This window comes from Anoplophora glabripennis, unplaced genomic scaffold (genome assembly GCF_000390285.2).
Source record: "Anoplophora glabripennis isolate ALB-LARVAE unplaced genomic scaffold, Agla_2.0 scaffold242, whole genome shotgun sequence".
Classification (NCBI taxonomy): domain Eukaryota; kingdom Metazoa; phylum Arthropoda; class Insecta; order Coleoptera; family Cerambycidae; genus Anoplophora; species Anoplophora glabripennis.
Genome location: NW_019417087.1, coordinates 127,630 through 144,843, shown reverse-complemented (window position 1 = coordinate 144,843; position 17,214 = coordinate 127,630). Strand labels below are relative to the sequence as shown.

Here is a 17,214-nt window from a genome sequence, read left to right as displayed (position 1 = left end):
GTGGACAGACGAGTCAAAATTTACGAGAGAAGGTATTTTTAATAGACATAATACTCATTTGTGGTCATCTGAAAATCCTCATGTTATCCGGGAAAGACACTTTCAAAATAAATTTAGCGTAAATGTGTTTTGTCTAATTAAAGATAACCAAATTTCTTACCATATCTACGAAGAAAATTTCAATGCCGACAGATATCTCAATATTTTGCAAACGGTTGTGGCAGATTTTCTAGATGATATACCTTTAGACCAACTAAGGAAGTGTTGGTATCAATTAGACGGAGCTCCACCTCACTGTCACAATCAAATCGATCAACAGCTGACGGAAATGTTTGAAGATAGATAGATGAGATGACTAGAACCGTGGAATTGGCCCAATCTCACTCAATCAGATTTTTTTGTTTGGGGAGTTATAAAGCATAAAGTTTATTCTACACCCGTTGCTTCAAAAGAGGATTTGATTGCTCGAATACGAAGAGCGTTCCATGAATTACCTGCAGTTGAAATAGCAAAAGCGGTGGCTGATGGTGTTATCTCTAGAATCCACAAGTGGAGGTCATATTGAACACTTATGACTTTTTAAGTCATTTTTTTTATGTTAGTGCATTATTATTATCAACATATATAATTAAAATTGTGTATTACTTACTATGTATGTTGATTCTTTAGAATTCTTCTTAACTTTATTGGTGGAAAATTGGGATATGTCTCATTAAAAACTGTAAATGTTCTGGTTAGTATCCCATTGCGACGTATGTGAATAAATAATAATAAATAACTGGTGACACTAGTTGTTTGTTTTCAAGTTTTGCTAAAAAATCCACAGCTATCCTCGCAAGAAATTACATGATTTTAGGTGATTACATAAAAAATAGTAGATAAATTAAAAACTAGAAGAGATAGGTATAGGGATCCCTTATACCGTTCGAAAGAAAGTAAAATTGTGTATCAGAATATAGAAAAACATACAGGGTGTTCCATTTGAAAAACCGACTTATGAAGGTTTGAAGATAACTAAACTCGGTATTAAATTTCTAGAACCCTGTATGCAATTAAGCCGCTTTGAAAGTATGGATGGAAAGCTTAGGGATCTAGCTATCCCTCCTATCTCCATTTTTTTGAAAAAAAGGAAATATCTCGAAAACGGTTAATTTTAGGAATATAACTTCATAAAAGTCCACCTAAAATAACACGTAGAATCCAAAATTGCAATAATAAATAGGGTGTTACATTTAAAATAAGCAAGTTAATGGCGACTTTCGGTATAATCGGAAGTGGTACGTGGACGCCATTATTTTAGTTGAGAAGGCCATGCTCGAAAACCCGGTATCCCAAATTTTCAATATTCAAATCGAAGTAGTCTCTGAAATAATTCTAATAGGTCGTCACCGTTAGACACCCTGTATGAACACATTTATGAATTTACTTTGTATATGAGTATTGCCAAAATAAAAAAATAAGTACTTGAAAATTATTCATCTTACCTTCGTAAGATTTATCGGAGGGGTCTACCATAGTTTCGTAAATACTTCTGTCTTCTTCAGCGTAATCAATATTATTGTAATCGCTGTAATCTTCATCGTCTTGTGTCAGTGGGAAATAGATGTTGAAACTACCAAGCGGGTACATGTATATTGATTGACTGTCACTTTCCAGAAATTTCTCAGCTAAGGTGTCGTCTGGATTGTCGCTGTTGAAAACTTTGTATAACTTTAAGTTTGGTGTGAAAAAATCCCACAGTTGCCTTTTCGGTCTGTCATTCCCGACTTCATTTTTTGCCGAGACAGAATTTGTTGCCACAAAGAATAGAAAGATAATAAAGATAATCTGCAAAAAAAAATAATTTGTTTTTTCAATAATTCTCTGACTTGGATATTATGAAAAAATGTAAAATATTATAAAAGAAAATAAACTGGAAGGAGGAGTTATAGTTTTTAAAATTAACAGGACTAAAATTAAAAAAGAGTTCGTAAATACTAGCAAATAAATGATTTTTGTTTTTTTATTTAAATAAACAAGATTGATTTCTGAACTAACAGAAAATATCAAAATTTCCGGCCTATTTAATTTTTTTTTGGATATTACTTACTCTAAGGTTTAACATAATGGAAATTTTACACCCTCTTTCTAACAAACTGAACTTATCGCCTTCAAAATCAAAATTCTAATGGATGGTTCGATGTAGAATTACCAGTGTATTTACTGGTTCAATAAATTCTTATCCACTTAGTTTTACCTACCTGCTTTCCTACTAAAGTCCGATTGATTTTTAATTGCCTAGTTTTATGAAAAGCCTCTAATTTTTGGAATCGTAAAAGTTTAATTGCTTTAAGCCGATTAGGTCCTAATACAAGAAATTTTATGTCGTTTAGATATTTTACTCAGATTAACACTGTAGTAATAACCTTATATAAAAGTCACAGAACGATATTTTCCTACGAATGTAAATAAACACTCTTAAAACAAAGGAAATATGGTAAAGAAAGGGTGTCCAAAAATTCATGCAAGAAGTAGGTAATTTTGATTGAAAACACAGGCTTTTAATTAAAATTTTAATTTTTTTATTGATTCGTAAAGTTTGCAGTATAGTGTTATACAGGGTGTTCCATCTAAAATGGATTCTTCTGTAACTCAGCAACTGTAAATTTTATAAAAAAATGGTTTTAATAAAAGTTGCCTGGAATCGTGTGGGCCATGTATAGAAAATATTTCTAGCTCCACAGGGTGTTCCATTTCGCGTGGGCGCTACATAACTTTGTTATTTTAAATGAAACATCCTGTATATTATTGCTTTTTTGAATTCCTTGGTTATTATTAGGTACAGTTTATTAAATGTACATGGTGTTTAAAACTTACCGTTTTCGAGATAATCAGTTGTTCTACGTCTAAATCGTAATGGGAGAAAGATATTGTTTTCAGGGTGGTTAATTGTATGATTTTTACGTAAATTCACGTGTTTCGCTTATAACTTTTTTCCGTTCATTTAGACGAGAAAACAGTAAAGTACTTTTTTTTCGTCTTCAAAAGACCTACAAAATTAACCCTCGAGCGTCAAAAAATATTGATTAGATCAAAAGTTATAAACATTAGAAATTTATTTATGGCTTTTGAATTAAACATTTATAAACTGCGTTATTATTACCAGAACGTTTTGGCATTGCATCCTCTCATTCCTTATCACTGTCTAATTACTCACACGAAATCTAGAATCGGTAATTTGAATAGTTTACAAGTTATGGTCTTATAAACAAATTAACTAATTATTAGTCTGGACGATCCCAAACACTGATTTTTTTTATGGTAGACTTCATAATAATGCATTGAAATCTATCATTTTTCTTTTAATTTCAAATTTGCAACTTAGAATTTTTGTTATTTTTTAGCCTTAGTTGCAAAATGAAATATACGACGCATGCGCGTGATATATTATATATTATTACATATTCGGAAAGCTTATGAAAAGAGCTTTAAGTTAAAAAAAAAATCGTCAAGATTCCTTGAAAAACAACGGAGTTACAGACTATCAAAGTTGAGGGCTTACTGTTAAACAAATTAGGTTGGTAGCGGCAAAAAAAAATACTGTCATAACCGGCAACCCGAGTACTTTCCCAGATAAAAATATTTTATTTGTGGAAGTATGTTAAGTGCATAAGAAATATTGTTAAAAGTCAGAGGGTCGCTTAATTTTTCGGCGAGTCGTGGTGCGGTAGAAGGGTGGTGGAAGCGAACGACAGCGAGTCCGAAGAAAATGACGATAATATTCATAGTCCTGACGTTAAAAAGGCGAAATTCGCTTGAAAATAATATATTTGACAGTCTGTAACACCGTTGTTTTCCAACGAATCTTGACGATTTTTTTTTAACTTAAAGATCTTTTCACAAGCTTTCCGAATATGTAATAATATATAACTATATCACGCGCGTGCGTGGTATATTTCATTTTGGCTAAAGCTAAAAAAAAAATTCCAGGTTGCAAATTTGAAATTAAAAAAAATAATGATAGATTTCAATGCACTATTATGAAGTCTACCATGAAAAAAAAACAGTGCTATTGTGGAAGATGCTCGGGATCGTCCAGACTAATAATTAGTTAATTTGTTTATAAAGCCATAACTCGTAAACTATTCAACTTACCGATTCCAGATTTCCTGTTATTAGACTGATAAGGAATGAGAGGGTGCGATGCCAAAACGTTCTGGTAATAATAACGCAGTTTATAAATGTTTTATTCAAAAGTCATAAATAAATTTCTTCTATTTATAACTTTTGATCTAATCAATATTTTTAAAAAAAGTACTTTACTGTTTTCTCGTGGGAATGAACGGAAAAAAGTTATAAGCGAAAAACGTGAATTTACGTAAAAATTATACAATTGACCACCCTGTAAACAATCTTCCCTCCATTTTTATGACTGTGGAAACTAATATGTTATTGTACATAATATTTAGCATATATAGTGATAAATTCAGCTTGCCGAAACAAAAAGTCGCGAAATGCTCATTTCCCAGCTCTTTTTTCTGGCCTATGAAGTAAGGTTGTCCATACACTTATCTCTAACAGTTTTCCAGAAAAATCAGGTTCTTTTCTAAAGTCTGAAAAAGTAGTTATGTAACAGCGTCAAGGAGGCCATGCAATTGTATTAGTACAACATGAATACACAGGATTTTACAAAAGCACAGCACAGTACATCCTTATCGCATCCAATTACACCAAGAGTTACTAAAAGTAGACTTTCAGCGGAGACTGGAGTTTTGTCAGTGAGTACTTGAGATGTTAAATCAAGATGATGACTTTTTTAGACGGGTCATGTTCTCCGATGAGGCTACTTTTCATAAAAATGGTTTCGTTAATAGTCATAATTGCCATTATTATGAGACAGTAAATCCTCAACAATTTTGGACAACTCATAGCCAACGATGATCTTTGAACGTGTGCATGTGAGGAGCAATTTAGGGAACCCATGTCATTAGATCATTCTTTTTTAACCTGTTTATTTAAACCTTTTAACAAACACTGTAGAAGATTGGTTAGGCGACATTCCTTTAGCCACACTTCGAAGAATGTAGATGCAACATGATGGTGCTCCACCTCAGTGTTCGTCAGTTTTTACATGAAACTTTTCCCAACAGATGAATTGGGCGCGNAACCTGTTTATTTAAACCTTTTAACAAACACTGTAGAAGATTGGTTAGGCGACATTCCTTTAGCCACACTTCGAAGAATGTAGATGCAACATGATGGTGCTCCACCTCAGTGTTCGTCAGTTTTTACATGAAACTTTTCCCAACAGATGAATTGGGCGCGGGGGACCAGTGAGTTGGCCTGCAAGGTGTCCAAATATGACAAGTTGCGACTTCTTTTTATGGGGATTTATAAAAAGCAAAGTTTACGTTACACCACCAGCTACCGCTGAAGATATGTGGCATCGCATTACAGTAGCATTTTAAAAAATTACGCAAGACATGTTGACTAATATTGAACAGTCTTTTAAAAACCGAATTCGTTTGTGTAATAATCAAAATGGAGGACACTTCGGGCAATTGATGTAAATCAGCGATATAAGTATTCTTCTCCTTGTTGTGTTACGAGTTTCAATTTGTTTCGTTTTGCGTTTTGTTTGAGTTGGTGTTAGTGATTTATTGTTGTTTATCAAACCACATGCCAGTAAATATTGATACTCTCAGTCTCAGGCCTGATAAAATGTGAGAGAAAAGTGGTTTTGTAAGGCCTTCTTGACGCTGTTACATAGCTACTTTTTCGGACTTTAGAGTACCTGATTTTTCTGGAAAACTGTTATTAGATAAGTATGGATAACCTTCTATCAATCGAAAGGGCATTCAATTTTGCATTCACCCATACAATTAATATGGGTCATTCCATTTGAAAATTAAAAGTTTTTCGACTCGTAGTTGCTTAATAAAAGTTACTCATTTTCGTGCCCTTCATCGCCCTTTCCAAGGAACACCCTGTATATGCGTGTATTCGTTTTCTAAGTTTTAGAAAGTTTCTGATAAATCGTCTTAGAAAAACTTAACACGTTGACTGCGGTACATACCTCGGGGGGAATGTACTCATTATAAAAAATATGCGAATCTCAATAATCACATTTTTACTGTATCTTGTGAAAGTTGCAGAATCTGTAGTTTTTAGTTTTGTAGTTAGAAATAATGATTTTTCTATTTTTTTCTTTTCAAAACTGCGAATGAAAACATTAGTATCCTAGGATATACAGGGTGTCTCATAATTAGCTGCCAACCCTGAACAGGCCGATTCTATGATCAAAACTAAGTAAAAAAGTTCATATGAACATGGGTCCGGAAATGCTTCCTAAGGGCACAGGGACCCATTGAAGAGGGAGGAATGGAAATCATTTTTTTGCAATATCTCTCAATCGCGTTGTGATAAATGAATGAAATTTGGTATACACAGCTAAATTTTGATGAGCAATTTGATGGACTAATCCATTTATTTCCACAAGGTCCATTGGGGTGGGTACGGGGGGGCCCTTGGTACTTTGCGTGTGTAACTTTTTCATCTTTGACTTTTTAACAAATTGGACAGCAAATTCCGTTTTCCCGAACTGTTTTACGTTAAAAAGGTACTCTTGTTTCAAATCGTTATCTTTAACGGTTTCTGAGAAAATCGCTCTTGAATTAATCCCACTTTGGTCAATTTCATAGTAATTTAAACAAAATTATCAAGGTATTCTTATGTCAAAGTATTGTCAACCCGATTGCCAATTTAATAGTTCTAAGCGAAAAAAATGGAAGAGTTTACGGGACAAGAGTTAGTTGATATGATATTTATTTATGGCTTTTGCGATGGTAATGCTGCAGCGGCAGAACGCGAGTACGGGAGAAGGTTTCCAAACCGAAGGCTGCCATCAAGGAGGACATTCCCTACGGTATTCCGCAACTTAGCTGCAACCGCCACTTTTCGAAAGGCACCGGGTCAAGGACGTCCCAGGATTAATAGGGAAGCGGAGGTCCTTGACGCTATTGAACAAGATCCTACGACTAGCATACGGAACATTTCAAGGCAAATAAATGTTCCTCGGCCAACGGTACTACATATCTTAAAGATTTCCTTAACAGAATTGATTAGATGTGCTACTAACATTTCAGGTTGGAAGAATATTAAAGCGACAAGGTCTACATGCCTATCACTATCGACGTGTACATGGCTTGATACCAGAAGATTTTGCGCCACGTATGCAATTTTGTCGCTGGATTTTGTCGCTGGACAACGAGCAAGCTTCCAAAATTTTGTGGTGTGACGAAGCTACTTTTACCCGAAATGGAAAATTAAATTTTCATAATTCTCATTATTGGGAAGAAGAGAACCCACATGTTGTTCGGAGAACAAACTTCCAGCAACGGTTTTCCATAAATTTATGGGCGGGAATAATTCACGACACTCTGATTGGACCTATTGAAATTCCACAACGTCTCAATTCAAATCTTTATTTAAACTTACTTCAAGAAAATCTTCCCCAAATTCTCGATGATCTGCCTCTAAATTTACGACGTAACATGTTTTTTCAACACGATGGAGCCCCGGCACATAGTGGTCGCAATGTTCTAAATTTCCTAAACGAAAATTTCGCTGGACGGTGGATAGGGAGGCACGGACCGGTAGCTTGGCCGCCGCGTTCTCCCGACCTAACCCCGCTGGACTTCTTTTTCTGGGGATATCTAAATCAAAAAGTTTACGCCACCGAAGTCGATACCCGTGAGGAATTGCTGCAGCGTATCAATGATGCAGCCAATGAAATTCGTCAAAACCGTTTTAGCATCTTAATAGCTTCGAGAAGTGTTACACGTAGGGCAAGACTTTGTATCAGAGAAGGTGGAGGGTTTTTTGAACAGTTTTTAAAATAGCTTGTTGTCTGTTATCAAAATTAAGTTTCCATCTTATGATCCCTTCGAAAAGTGACGGTTGCAGCTAAATTGCGGAATACAGTGAGGAATGTCCTCCTTGATGTCAGCCTTCTGTTTGGAAACCTTCTGCCGTACTCGCGTTCTGCCGCGCAGCATTACCATCGCAAAAGCCATAAACAAATCATCATATCATAATTGTTCTACATCAATAATGTGTATTACTGATTACGTATTAAATTATTATTATTATTTTTTGTTTAAATTACTATGAAATTGACCAAAGTGGGATTAATTCAAGAGCGATTTTCTCAGAAACCGTTAAAGATAACGATTTGAAACAAGAGTACCTTTTTAACGTAAAACAGTTCGGGAAAACGGAATTTGCTGTCCAATTTGTTAAAAAGTCAAAGATGAAAAAGTTACACACGCAAAGTACCAAGGGCCCCCCCGTACCCACCCCAATGGACCTTGTGGAAATAAATGGATTAGTCCATCAAATTGCTCATCAAAATTTAGCTGTGTATACCAAATTTCATTCATTTATCACAACGCGATTGAGAGATATTGCAAAAAAATGATTTCCATTCCTCCCTCTTCAATGGGTCCCTGTGCCCTTAGGAAGCATTTCCGGACCCATATTCATATGGACTTTTTTACTTAGTTTTGATCATAGAATCGGCCTGTTCAGAATTGGCAGCTAATTATGAGACACCCTGTATAGTTACAGATACATGCAAGTTTATAGCAATAATTGTGTTACTTTTAATTTTATAGAGGTCAAATGTAAAAAAAAATACATATTCCCAGGGATATGTACTGCACACAGAAGAAGTTTTGTTACATATTCCCAAAGATATGTATCGCATTCACGGACAAAGTACATTGAGATTATGTCGCAGTCAACGTGTTAAAGAATCATAGATTTGACGGTTTGGTAATGAATAATGATAATAAAACATATTTTAACTATTAATTTGAATAGTTTTTATTCCCATGCACATTTTTTGTTATTATAAGACACATTCATTGTAAATCACATTTATTATTATTGTATTAAAACGTTTTTCAAAATATTGCTTTTAAAAATTGAAACCGTCGTATTGACCTAACCCCATATAATGACAAATTGAGAAGATCTTTTTTAAGGACGGGTACAATATATTATTTATATATTTTTCTAATACTACTTCTATAAAGAAGGTAACATGCCGTATTTTTCCATAATTTAAGTGCAATTATACTTACGTTAACTAAATATACGAAAATATGTGCTAAAATATTAAAAATGGTTTTATTAATTTTGCTGAGAGAAATTCTTAAATTATGGAAAAGTATGCTTGTTTTCACCATATATAACTATAGGCACTATTTTCTAGCTAACATCAATTTAATACTGATTTATATTTTACTTACATTAAAGTTAAATAAAATGTGATATAAATGTACAATATGAAAAAAAAACAATACCTCTAAGCCCTAGGAAAATGTAAAATAATGCCTCTTTTTGTATTAAACAATGTACAGAGAGATTTTTGCTTTTACTGATTTAAGACACATATTACTATAGTTATTAAATTGCATCAACCGCCTTTGTCTATCCTTATACCTATAATATTTGCTCTAATACTCTAAATAAATGCTATTTTATATTAGAAAATATATACTTTAAATTTTAATATAGATATATAATTTAATTTTATTTTCAAAAAATACATTTATCATATATACGTTTGCCAAAATCAAAAACCACTCTGCACATTGTTTATCTAACGTGCTACATTTTTTTTTAGTTTTTGGAATCATATTCGTGCTCTCAACTTGTCAATATACATATTATTAAATTGTTCACATTAATCAAAATATTATTTAAAATTTGTTATATTTAATTCTTATTTACATTTCTCCGAAAATCGTATTGTCCGTGTTCTTTGCTCAGGTCGTCAATTGTTTTATTGTTGGGGGAGTGGCTGGGTCTGGACCTCTGGGGCTTCCCTCTTGTAGAAGAGTTTGCTCTCTGGGTGCCATCTTGGGACGTCCCCCATCTCTTCCTTCTCGATCTCGCTTTCTAACAACTAAAAAAATAGCACGCGTAAGGAAATATTGAAGTAAAGCACTCGCAGTCAAAGCATGCTGTTCGGGAATGTCGGTTCACTGTGCGGATCGAAGTTTCGTACTCTTCAGTCATCATCAGTGAAGATACGATAAATTCAATAGTACCCAGATGTTTAATCTAAGTGTATTTGAATTAAGTAACTGTTATTCTGTTTGCAGAACAGTCGTTTTGCAGTTAATTCCAAGAAAGCGACGCAGGGGTCTTCTTGGAATTGTGTCTCAACAAATATCGTAGGGATATTGGCCACGAGAATGCAATGATTTGAGAATGATGAAATGAGATCTATCACTACCTGAATGTCACATAAGATCATCTTCCTATTTATTTCCAATGATATTTAAATATATTTTTTATTTTTTTGGTTGTTTTGTTACCAATGCCTATAGTTATAATTTACACATCACATGATTTATATTGTCTATAATTATAATTCTTGCTCAAGAAGAAGAAAATGTAGTCGAAATTAGTTGAGTAATAATATGTACAATTTGGGGCCCCATTTATTTTTAACACTTTTAATTTTTTTTGCTCTGAGTTTTATTTCCTTTATCTATTAGTTACTACATCAGTAGAAAGAATTTGTTCATGAAAAATGAAAAATATGTGTTAGCATCATTTAAAAAAGTATACTTAGTAGTTTGTTTCGACAGTAGAAATATTCTACAGGATAGGTACACCAAATTTTAGCCACAAAAGTTGGGGAATCCACAGAGTAAAAGTAATGGCACTTTTATACAGGGTGTTAATGATAAGTTTTGCTAAACTTTAATGGCGTATCCTACCGATGAAAATAATCAAGTTTTGCCCTATATAAATTTTGGATAGGACGCTTCCCTACGGAGATACAGGGTGTTAAAAGTTTCAAATATTTATATTATTTTTCCTGTAACTTCACTGTCATAAAAGAAAGCTTTTTGCAACACACAAAACGCGTTGTATAGTGTTTTGAAATCTCTCAACAATATTGTATTGAATTTATTGTTACACATTTAGCAATTAATAGAAAGTTATAAATAGCTACGTAAGTACTTAAGTATCTTCTTATTTGATTTCCCAATTACCTAAAAGCCAGTAAATTGTATGAATACTTCACAAGAATACTTTATTGCCACAAAATTATTTAAAAAAGCAGTGGCGTATGATTTTTTTCAAAAAAGGTTCCCCTCTCTCCCAATAACTAAGCGTTATCCATGAAAAAATAGTCTCTACCAAAAAAATTTCATCTCCCAAATTTTATCATTTTTTATCAATAATATAAATATTTGAAACTTTTAACACCCTGTATCTCCGTAGGGAAGCGTCTTATCCAAAATTTTTATAGGGCAAAAGTTGATTACTTTCATCGGTAAAATACTTACGCCATTAAAGTTTGGCAAAACTTATCATTAACATCCTGTATAAACTTGTTTTAGAAAAGAATTTGATTTTTCTGGAAAACTGTTAAAGATAAGTATGGACAACCTGATACCAGTCGAAAGGGCATTCAATTTTGTATTCACCCATGACAATTAATATGGGTCATTCCAGTTGAAAAAATGATAGCTGAAATCGTGATTTTTTTCGAAAACAACTGATTATCTCGAAAACGGTAAGTATTAAACACCGTATACATTTAATAAACTAATATTAACCAAGGAATTAAAAAATGCAATAATATACAGGGTGTTCCATTTAAAATAACAAAGTTATGTAGCGCCCACTCGAAAGGGAACACCCTGTAAAGTAAAAATATTTTCTTTACATTGCCCACATGATTCCAGACAACTTTTATTTTAAGACCATTTGTTTCATAAATTTTACAGTTGCAGAGTTACAGAAGACCCTGTATATAAAACGTTATATGTACAAAAAATACTTCACATTTGGTGTAATTACTTTTTCTGTTTATTATATTTCATCGACAATCCTCAAAATAATATTAGAATGGGGAACGATGACGTTTTTACTGGAAATTTCAAAATTAGGAATTTCATTAGATTTACGTTGGTAGTTCTGTCATATCTTATTATGTTACTAAGTTGACAGTGCCAAGAACGGTCCATAGTAATATCGTCCTATTGACAAATCATAAGCTGAATTTTTTTATGTATGTTTTTCCAGGCATTAATACAACTCTTCTTCTTCTGCTGTTCATAACAAAAGGATATTGCCTTCGAATACTTAGAAAAGCACTGTGCTTTTATTTTTAACGCTTTTTCTTTGATTTCTCTCATGTTCGCACCAACATTACGCTGTACGTAATTTTCGAAAGCAGGTATTTCTTGGAAATAAAAGGACGACAATGTTATGCGACTCACCCTGTATATCTTACTCACTTCTTTCAAGAGTTCGCGGAGCTTGTCCACCCTTTCTCCATTAGCCCTGGTGGGTAGATAGCGAGCTTCCGCTTGGGAATCCAGGAGGATGGCGCTGAGGATGACGAAGAGGGCGCTGATGACGAAACTCCTTGAAAACATATCGGATTTACTGAAAATAAATCGAGAACGTTAACATTTTCCGTAACATTCCTCGGGGTAAAGATCTGCGTGCGGACGAGAACATAAATTTAATTAAAAAAAACGTCAAATTTTCATTTGTTGCTGCCAAAGTTTTAGGAAATTTTCATATGACTTCAAGTCTGTACCTAGAAAAACAATTGAATGTATTTTGGAGATAGAAGTCAAACTTATACAATTTTCGAAAAATCGAAAAACGTAAAACTACAAATTTTCAAAACAATCGGTCCATACATACTTAAAATATAGATAAAAAAAAGAAAATATTTTTTCAACTTTAACACCTTGTAGAACGAAAATAAGCAACAATTGATTAAGGCATGTTTAGCTCAATCGCTATATTTTTAACAATCTGCCAGTAAGCTGTGTACCATTATTAATGACTCACCCTGTATATGTACAATACTCGTATATACAAAAATCTTTTTATTTTTAATGTATCAGAAAAAACTACAAAATGGGACAAATTAGCTTTTTAGGTATTTGTTTTCTTTGTTGTTGTGTAATATGTTGGTTGTTACATTTTTTTTTAATAACAAAATAAATATTTTCAATTTTGAATTTTTGAATTTGAAACATGGGAAACTACATATAAAATTTGTTGTGATTGTACTCATCAACAAAAGTTTTAAGTAGCTAGGTATATTGACATTAGTTTTGACCGTAAAAAAATATAATTCTTATAATTCAGCAACATTTAACACAATCACATACGGGAAGCTTACAATTTCCACCGGCGACTCCGCCAAAAATTAAAATCTTTCATAACACCTCGAAGGTAAAAATACTAACATTCACACTTAAATAAAATAATATATTATACAAAATTTCAATGGAAAATAATCGAAGTAATATTTTTACAACCATTCAGTACAACATTTAGAACACAACGTTTTATCAAGCTGGAGTTACTTTCAACATCAGTTTTTCAAATACAAATTTCGTATTTTTGCAACAAAAATGGATTTTCCGTATATTCTACGACTTCACTTATTATTTTAAGCTCGAAAACTGTTAGAATTTTATGCAATCAATTTTTCTTTTCTTGTTTAATTTCTTATTTTCCGGTTATTTTGCAAAAAGGCCTCGCCTAAATTTTTAAAACTAAATTTACATTAAAATTAAAGAAATGCGTAACTATACTGGCGTAAACAAGTATATAATTACTTAAAAAGCGTATTTTCATTACTTACAATAAATTTATAATTCGTCTACAGCTACGAAACAAACGAACTGGGTGAATAGCGCGAAAATAACAATATAGTGGTTTGTGTGGCAACTCAGAACTAAATTGAACCGTCCCAAATTCTACGTTTTATAGTAAGGGCACTAGCGTGTGGGTGTTGCGCATCTTCGAAGGGTTGGGGAGCACCCTGTCCTCCCCTGAACTGTTTTCTTAGTTTCCTGAACAAGTGGTTGCCCGTTTCCACCAACGGTACCTTTCTATAACACCGTCTTGCTGCTTATCTCAGATTATGTAGAACAAAGAAATTAAAGAATTTATAAAATATTAAATAAAATAATTTGTCTGTAAAACATAATTTTATTTCGCAGGATAGTTGAGAAAAACCACAATTTTTTTCGGAAGATAAGATATTTGAATAATATACAGGGTGTCCCACCAGAAATCGCCACTATCGATATCTCGGAAGGTACTGATCTTATAAATCCGAAAATATGGCAACCTAGCAAAGGCAGTAGGACCAACACAGCTAAAATGTTTAGAACTTTATCATACTTCTGGTACATTAACCTTGTTATTTTAAATGGGACATCCTATATATTTTTGCATTTTCGGATTCTACGTGAAATTTGAGGGTTACTTTATTAAATATTCCCTATACCTAGGAGTTATAGATTTCGAGATCTTAAATTTTAAAGAAAAAATTTGACATTTGCAAGTGTCCGCGAAGATACTAGTAACTCTTTTCAAGAGCGTGATATCAAGCGGATTTTTGGTACCTGTAAAAGGCAACACTACATTATGGTATACCAACAAATTAAAACATTTAATACTAGGTGTTTCATTTTTGCCGTTACATTTTGATAATTTCAAACAGCTATAACTTTGTGAACTTAAATGGAACACCTTGTATTTTTTTACTCTGTCATATGCAGATTGAAATTTCCTTTCAAGCCATATAAGCATTGTTAGGGTTGCCGTTACTACTTTTAGAGCTGTTTGCAATTTTCTATATTTGGACAGTTTTTCTCGTATCAGACCTGCTGTCAAATTGGCCATGACCAGAAACACTTTAAAAACAATTGAAATATCATGACATTTGTCAAGTTAGTTGTCAAATTATTGTTATGTCTGTAATAGTTTTTGCTGAAAATTTACATAAAAATGCCTGGGAATCGTTTAAATTGTACAAATGAGAATTATTTTAATTTGCTTGTTATTTATGGATAATGTGACTAAGTAATGTCAATAACATGTAGAGAATTTGCTGCTAGATATTCAGAAAAACGAAGACCCTCACGAAATACACTAAGATGAGCAGTTACTTTATTATTCTATCACTATAGTAGTAACAAAATATATGTGATATGACAACAGGGCGCTAGGCGAGCAAAAAACAACATTAATTCGGCGAAAAAGTATTAACCAAATATGTCTCCGTTTCATTTTATTACATTTATTTTAGTTTCAGATTTATTAGTTTACGATAAGGTCTTTGTTTTTGACAAAATAAACTTATGCATTTCTAAATGTCAAAGTTAGTGTCTGTATAAGCATGGTCCTCATTTAAAGTTACTCCTTATATATTTTTATTAATTTTGAACATCTTTATATATCGAAATCAAAAATTAAGGGTTTTGGGGTACTATTATTTATAAGAATCTTTTCTATTGTGCACTGTATAGTATTCTGCGTAACGAAATTTTTACGATTTCAAGAAAATAATACTTTAGTCGACTTAAAGAAATGCAGTTTCTTTTAAATTATACTAAATAGAATTATTAGGTTTTCATAAATTGCTCTAGAGATAATTATCAAAACAACGAAGATTTAAACAGAAGAATATGTCCTTTTGGAAATTGTTACCGTTATATAATCTTATTCTACTCAACCACTGGTGGAACAGGACTTTTCCATGTCCTCTCCAAGGCACTCATCATGCAGAACTATCGTCGTGGGTGGCTTTGTCTACAGTCGTATTGATGGCTTTTTTCTACGATTAATCACAACAGAAAGGTTTGCCTCCTTTCAAGTGTACACATTTATTAAAAGATATAAATTTACTTTTTTATTACGTTAAATTGCCGGTTAATATTTTCTGTGGCCACCTTTTAAAAGCAAATAAAAAATTGTTCGGTAAAAAATATAGATTTTTCAGACAAAGGGGATTCTATAATCTTATTCTCCAAGCTCCTAAGGCATAAATTTTAAATTTCAGGGTATTTTTATAATTCCCTTTTTCTAGGATTGCGTCAGGTCTGGTTATCTGTTAATATTAATTTATATGAATAATATATACGTAACTTTAATAATTTTATTTTATTTTTTAGTAAAAAAATCGATACAAACTACACATTTATCGAATTCTCAATTTTTCATTTTTTCTCTACAGTTTCGAAAATCGAATTAATTCTTTTATTCAAATTTAGCGGGATGTACTGCCGTAATATTGAATCGCTATGCCATAAAGTATTTTTAGTGATCATTCTGAACAAGTGACTGTCGGCTATTGATACCGGAGAATGATTTTTATTACATTTATGTGTCGGAAAAAGATAAATGGTTTCACAAGCAGATTCATATTGATGAAAATTTAATGAAGCGTATAAATGGGATATAAAACGGTTATTTAAATAGGAGGTTTTATTGAAAATGGTGGTGAAATGTATGTCAGGATATTAAAATAGACACTGAAAAGTGGGTTTCTCGTTATTATGAGTTGGTATAATTTATTTTTATTGAACACAATTTGAAATTTTATATATTTTAATACAGCGTTGTGTTCTTATATTTTAGAATTTATGAACTCTTATGAATTTATGTGTTCTTATATTTTTCAATAAATTGTAGATATTTTTTCTACTGATATGTGAGAAAGTTAGGAATATTAAAGCTTTTTTGAAAAAAGTTAATTTTTTTCACTCCTAAGTTAAAAATGTTATTAATTTTTAAGTGACCAAAAAGAAAAGATGATTTTCTATATTAAATACTACTAAATACTACCACTAAAAATAAATACTAAATTATCACTGACTTTCTAATCAGATAAATTATATATTATTATATTCGTACTTGTTTTTAATGGAACATAGAGCCTAAAAATATTGAAATAAAAAATTAAAATAATTTTTATTTGACAAATATTGTCTTATTTGTGATCCGACAATTTTGAATAAAAATCATATGTTTCTACATGGAAAAAACTAACATAATTTTTTGTCAAATTATAGTTCACTTCGAATTAAATTGAATAGAAAAGAATAACATTTTCAACTTGAGATGAAATACCTTTTCTACATTTTCATCTCTTACTAAGTACATATCCATTTCAGAACGTTATTCTCTGGGAATGTTCATACTACGAGGACTTTCTGATTGGTTTCACTTTAATTACCAGTTGGTTGGATAGTTAATAGCTTCAGAAAACCTTAATTTTAATTACTTCTTTCTTATACATGTAGCACTGGCGACTTCGCCATTTTCTCGAATGCATGCAGGCTGTTATAAATTCGCTTCTCGCAAAGATCTCAGAAACGGTAAGAA

At 32.3% G+C, this 17,214-nt stretch overlaps 1 protein-coding gene across 1 annotated transcript; it reads right to left on the bottom strand.

Annotated features, from left to right (window-relative positions):
• Positions 1-8,878: 8,878 nt before the first annotated feature.
• Positions 8,879-13,762, bottom strand: LOC108905984. Its single transcript, XM_018709095.2, has 3 exons — positions 13,682-13,762; positions 12,309-12,459; positions 8,879-9,952 (listed from the first exon to the last, which is right to left on the bottom strand). The coding sequence occupies exons 2-3, from the start codon at positions 12,447-12,449 to the stop codon at positions 9,830-9,832; spliced, it is 264 nt and encodes an 87-aa protein (XP_018564611.1). The 5' UTR covers positions 12,450-12,459; positions 13,682-13,762; the 3' UTR covers positions 8,879-9,829.
• Between the last annotated feature and the right edge of the window lie 3,452 nt (positions 13,763-17,214).

Coding starts and splice junctions, on each gene's coding strand:
- LOC108905984 (XM_018709095.2), bottom strand. CDS start 12,449: ATGTTTTCAAGGAGTTTCGTCATCAGCGCCCTCTTCGTCATCCTCAGC. Junction 9,953..12,308: donor TCCGCGAACTCTTGAAAGAA/GTGAGTAAGATA, acceptor CTATTTTTTTAG/TTGTTAGAAAGCGAGATCGA.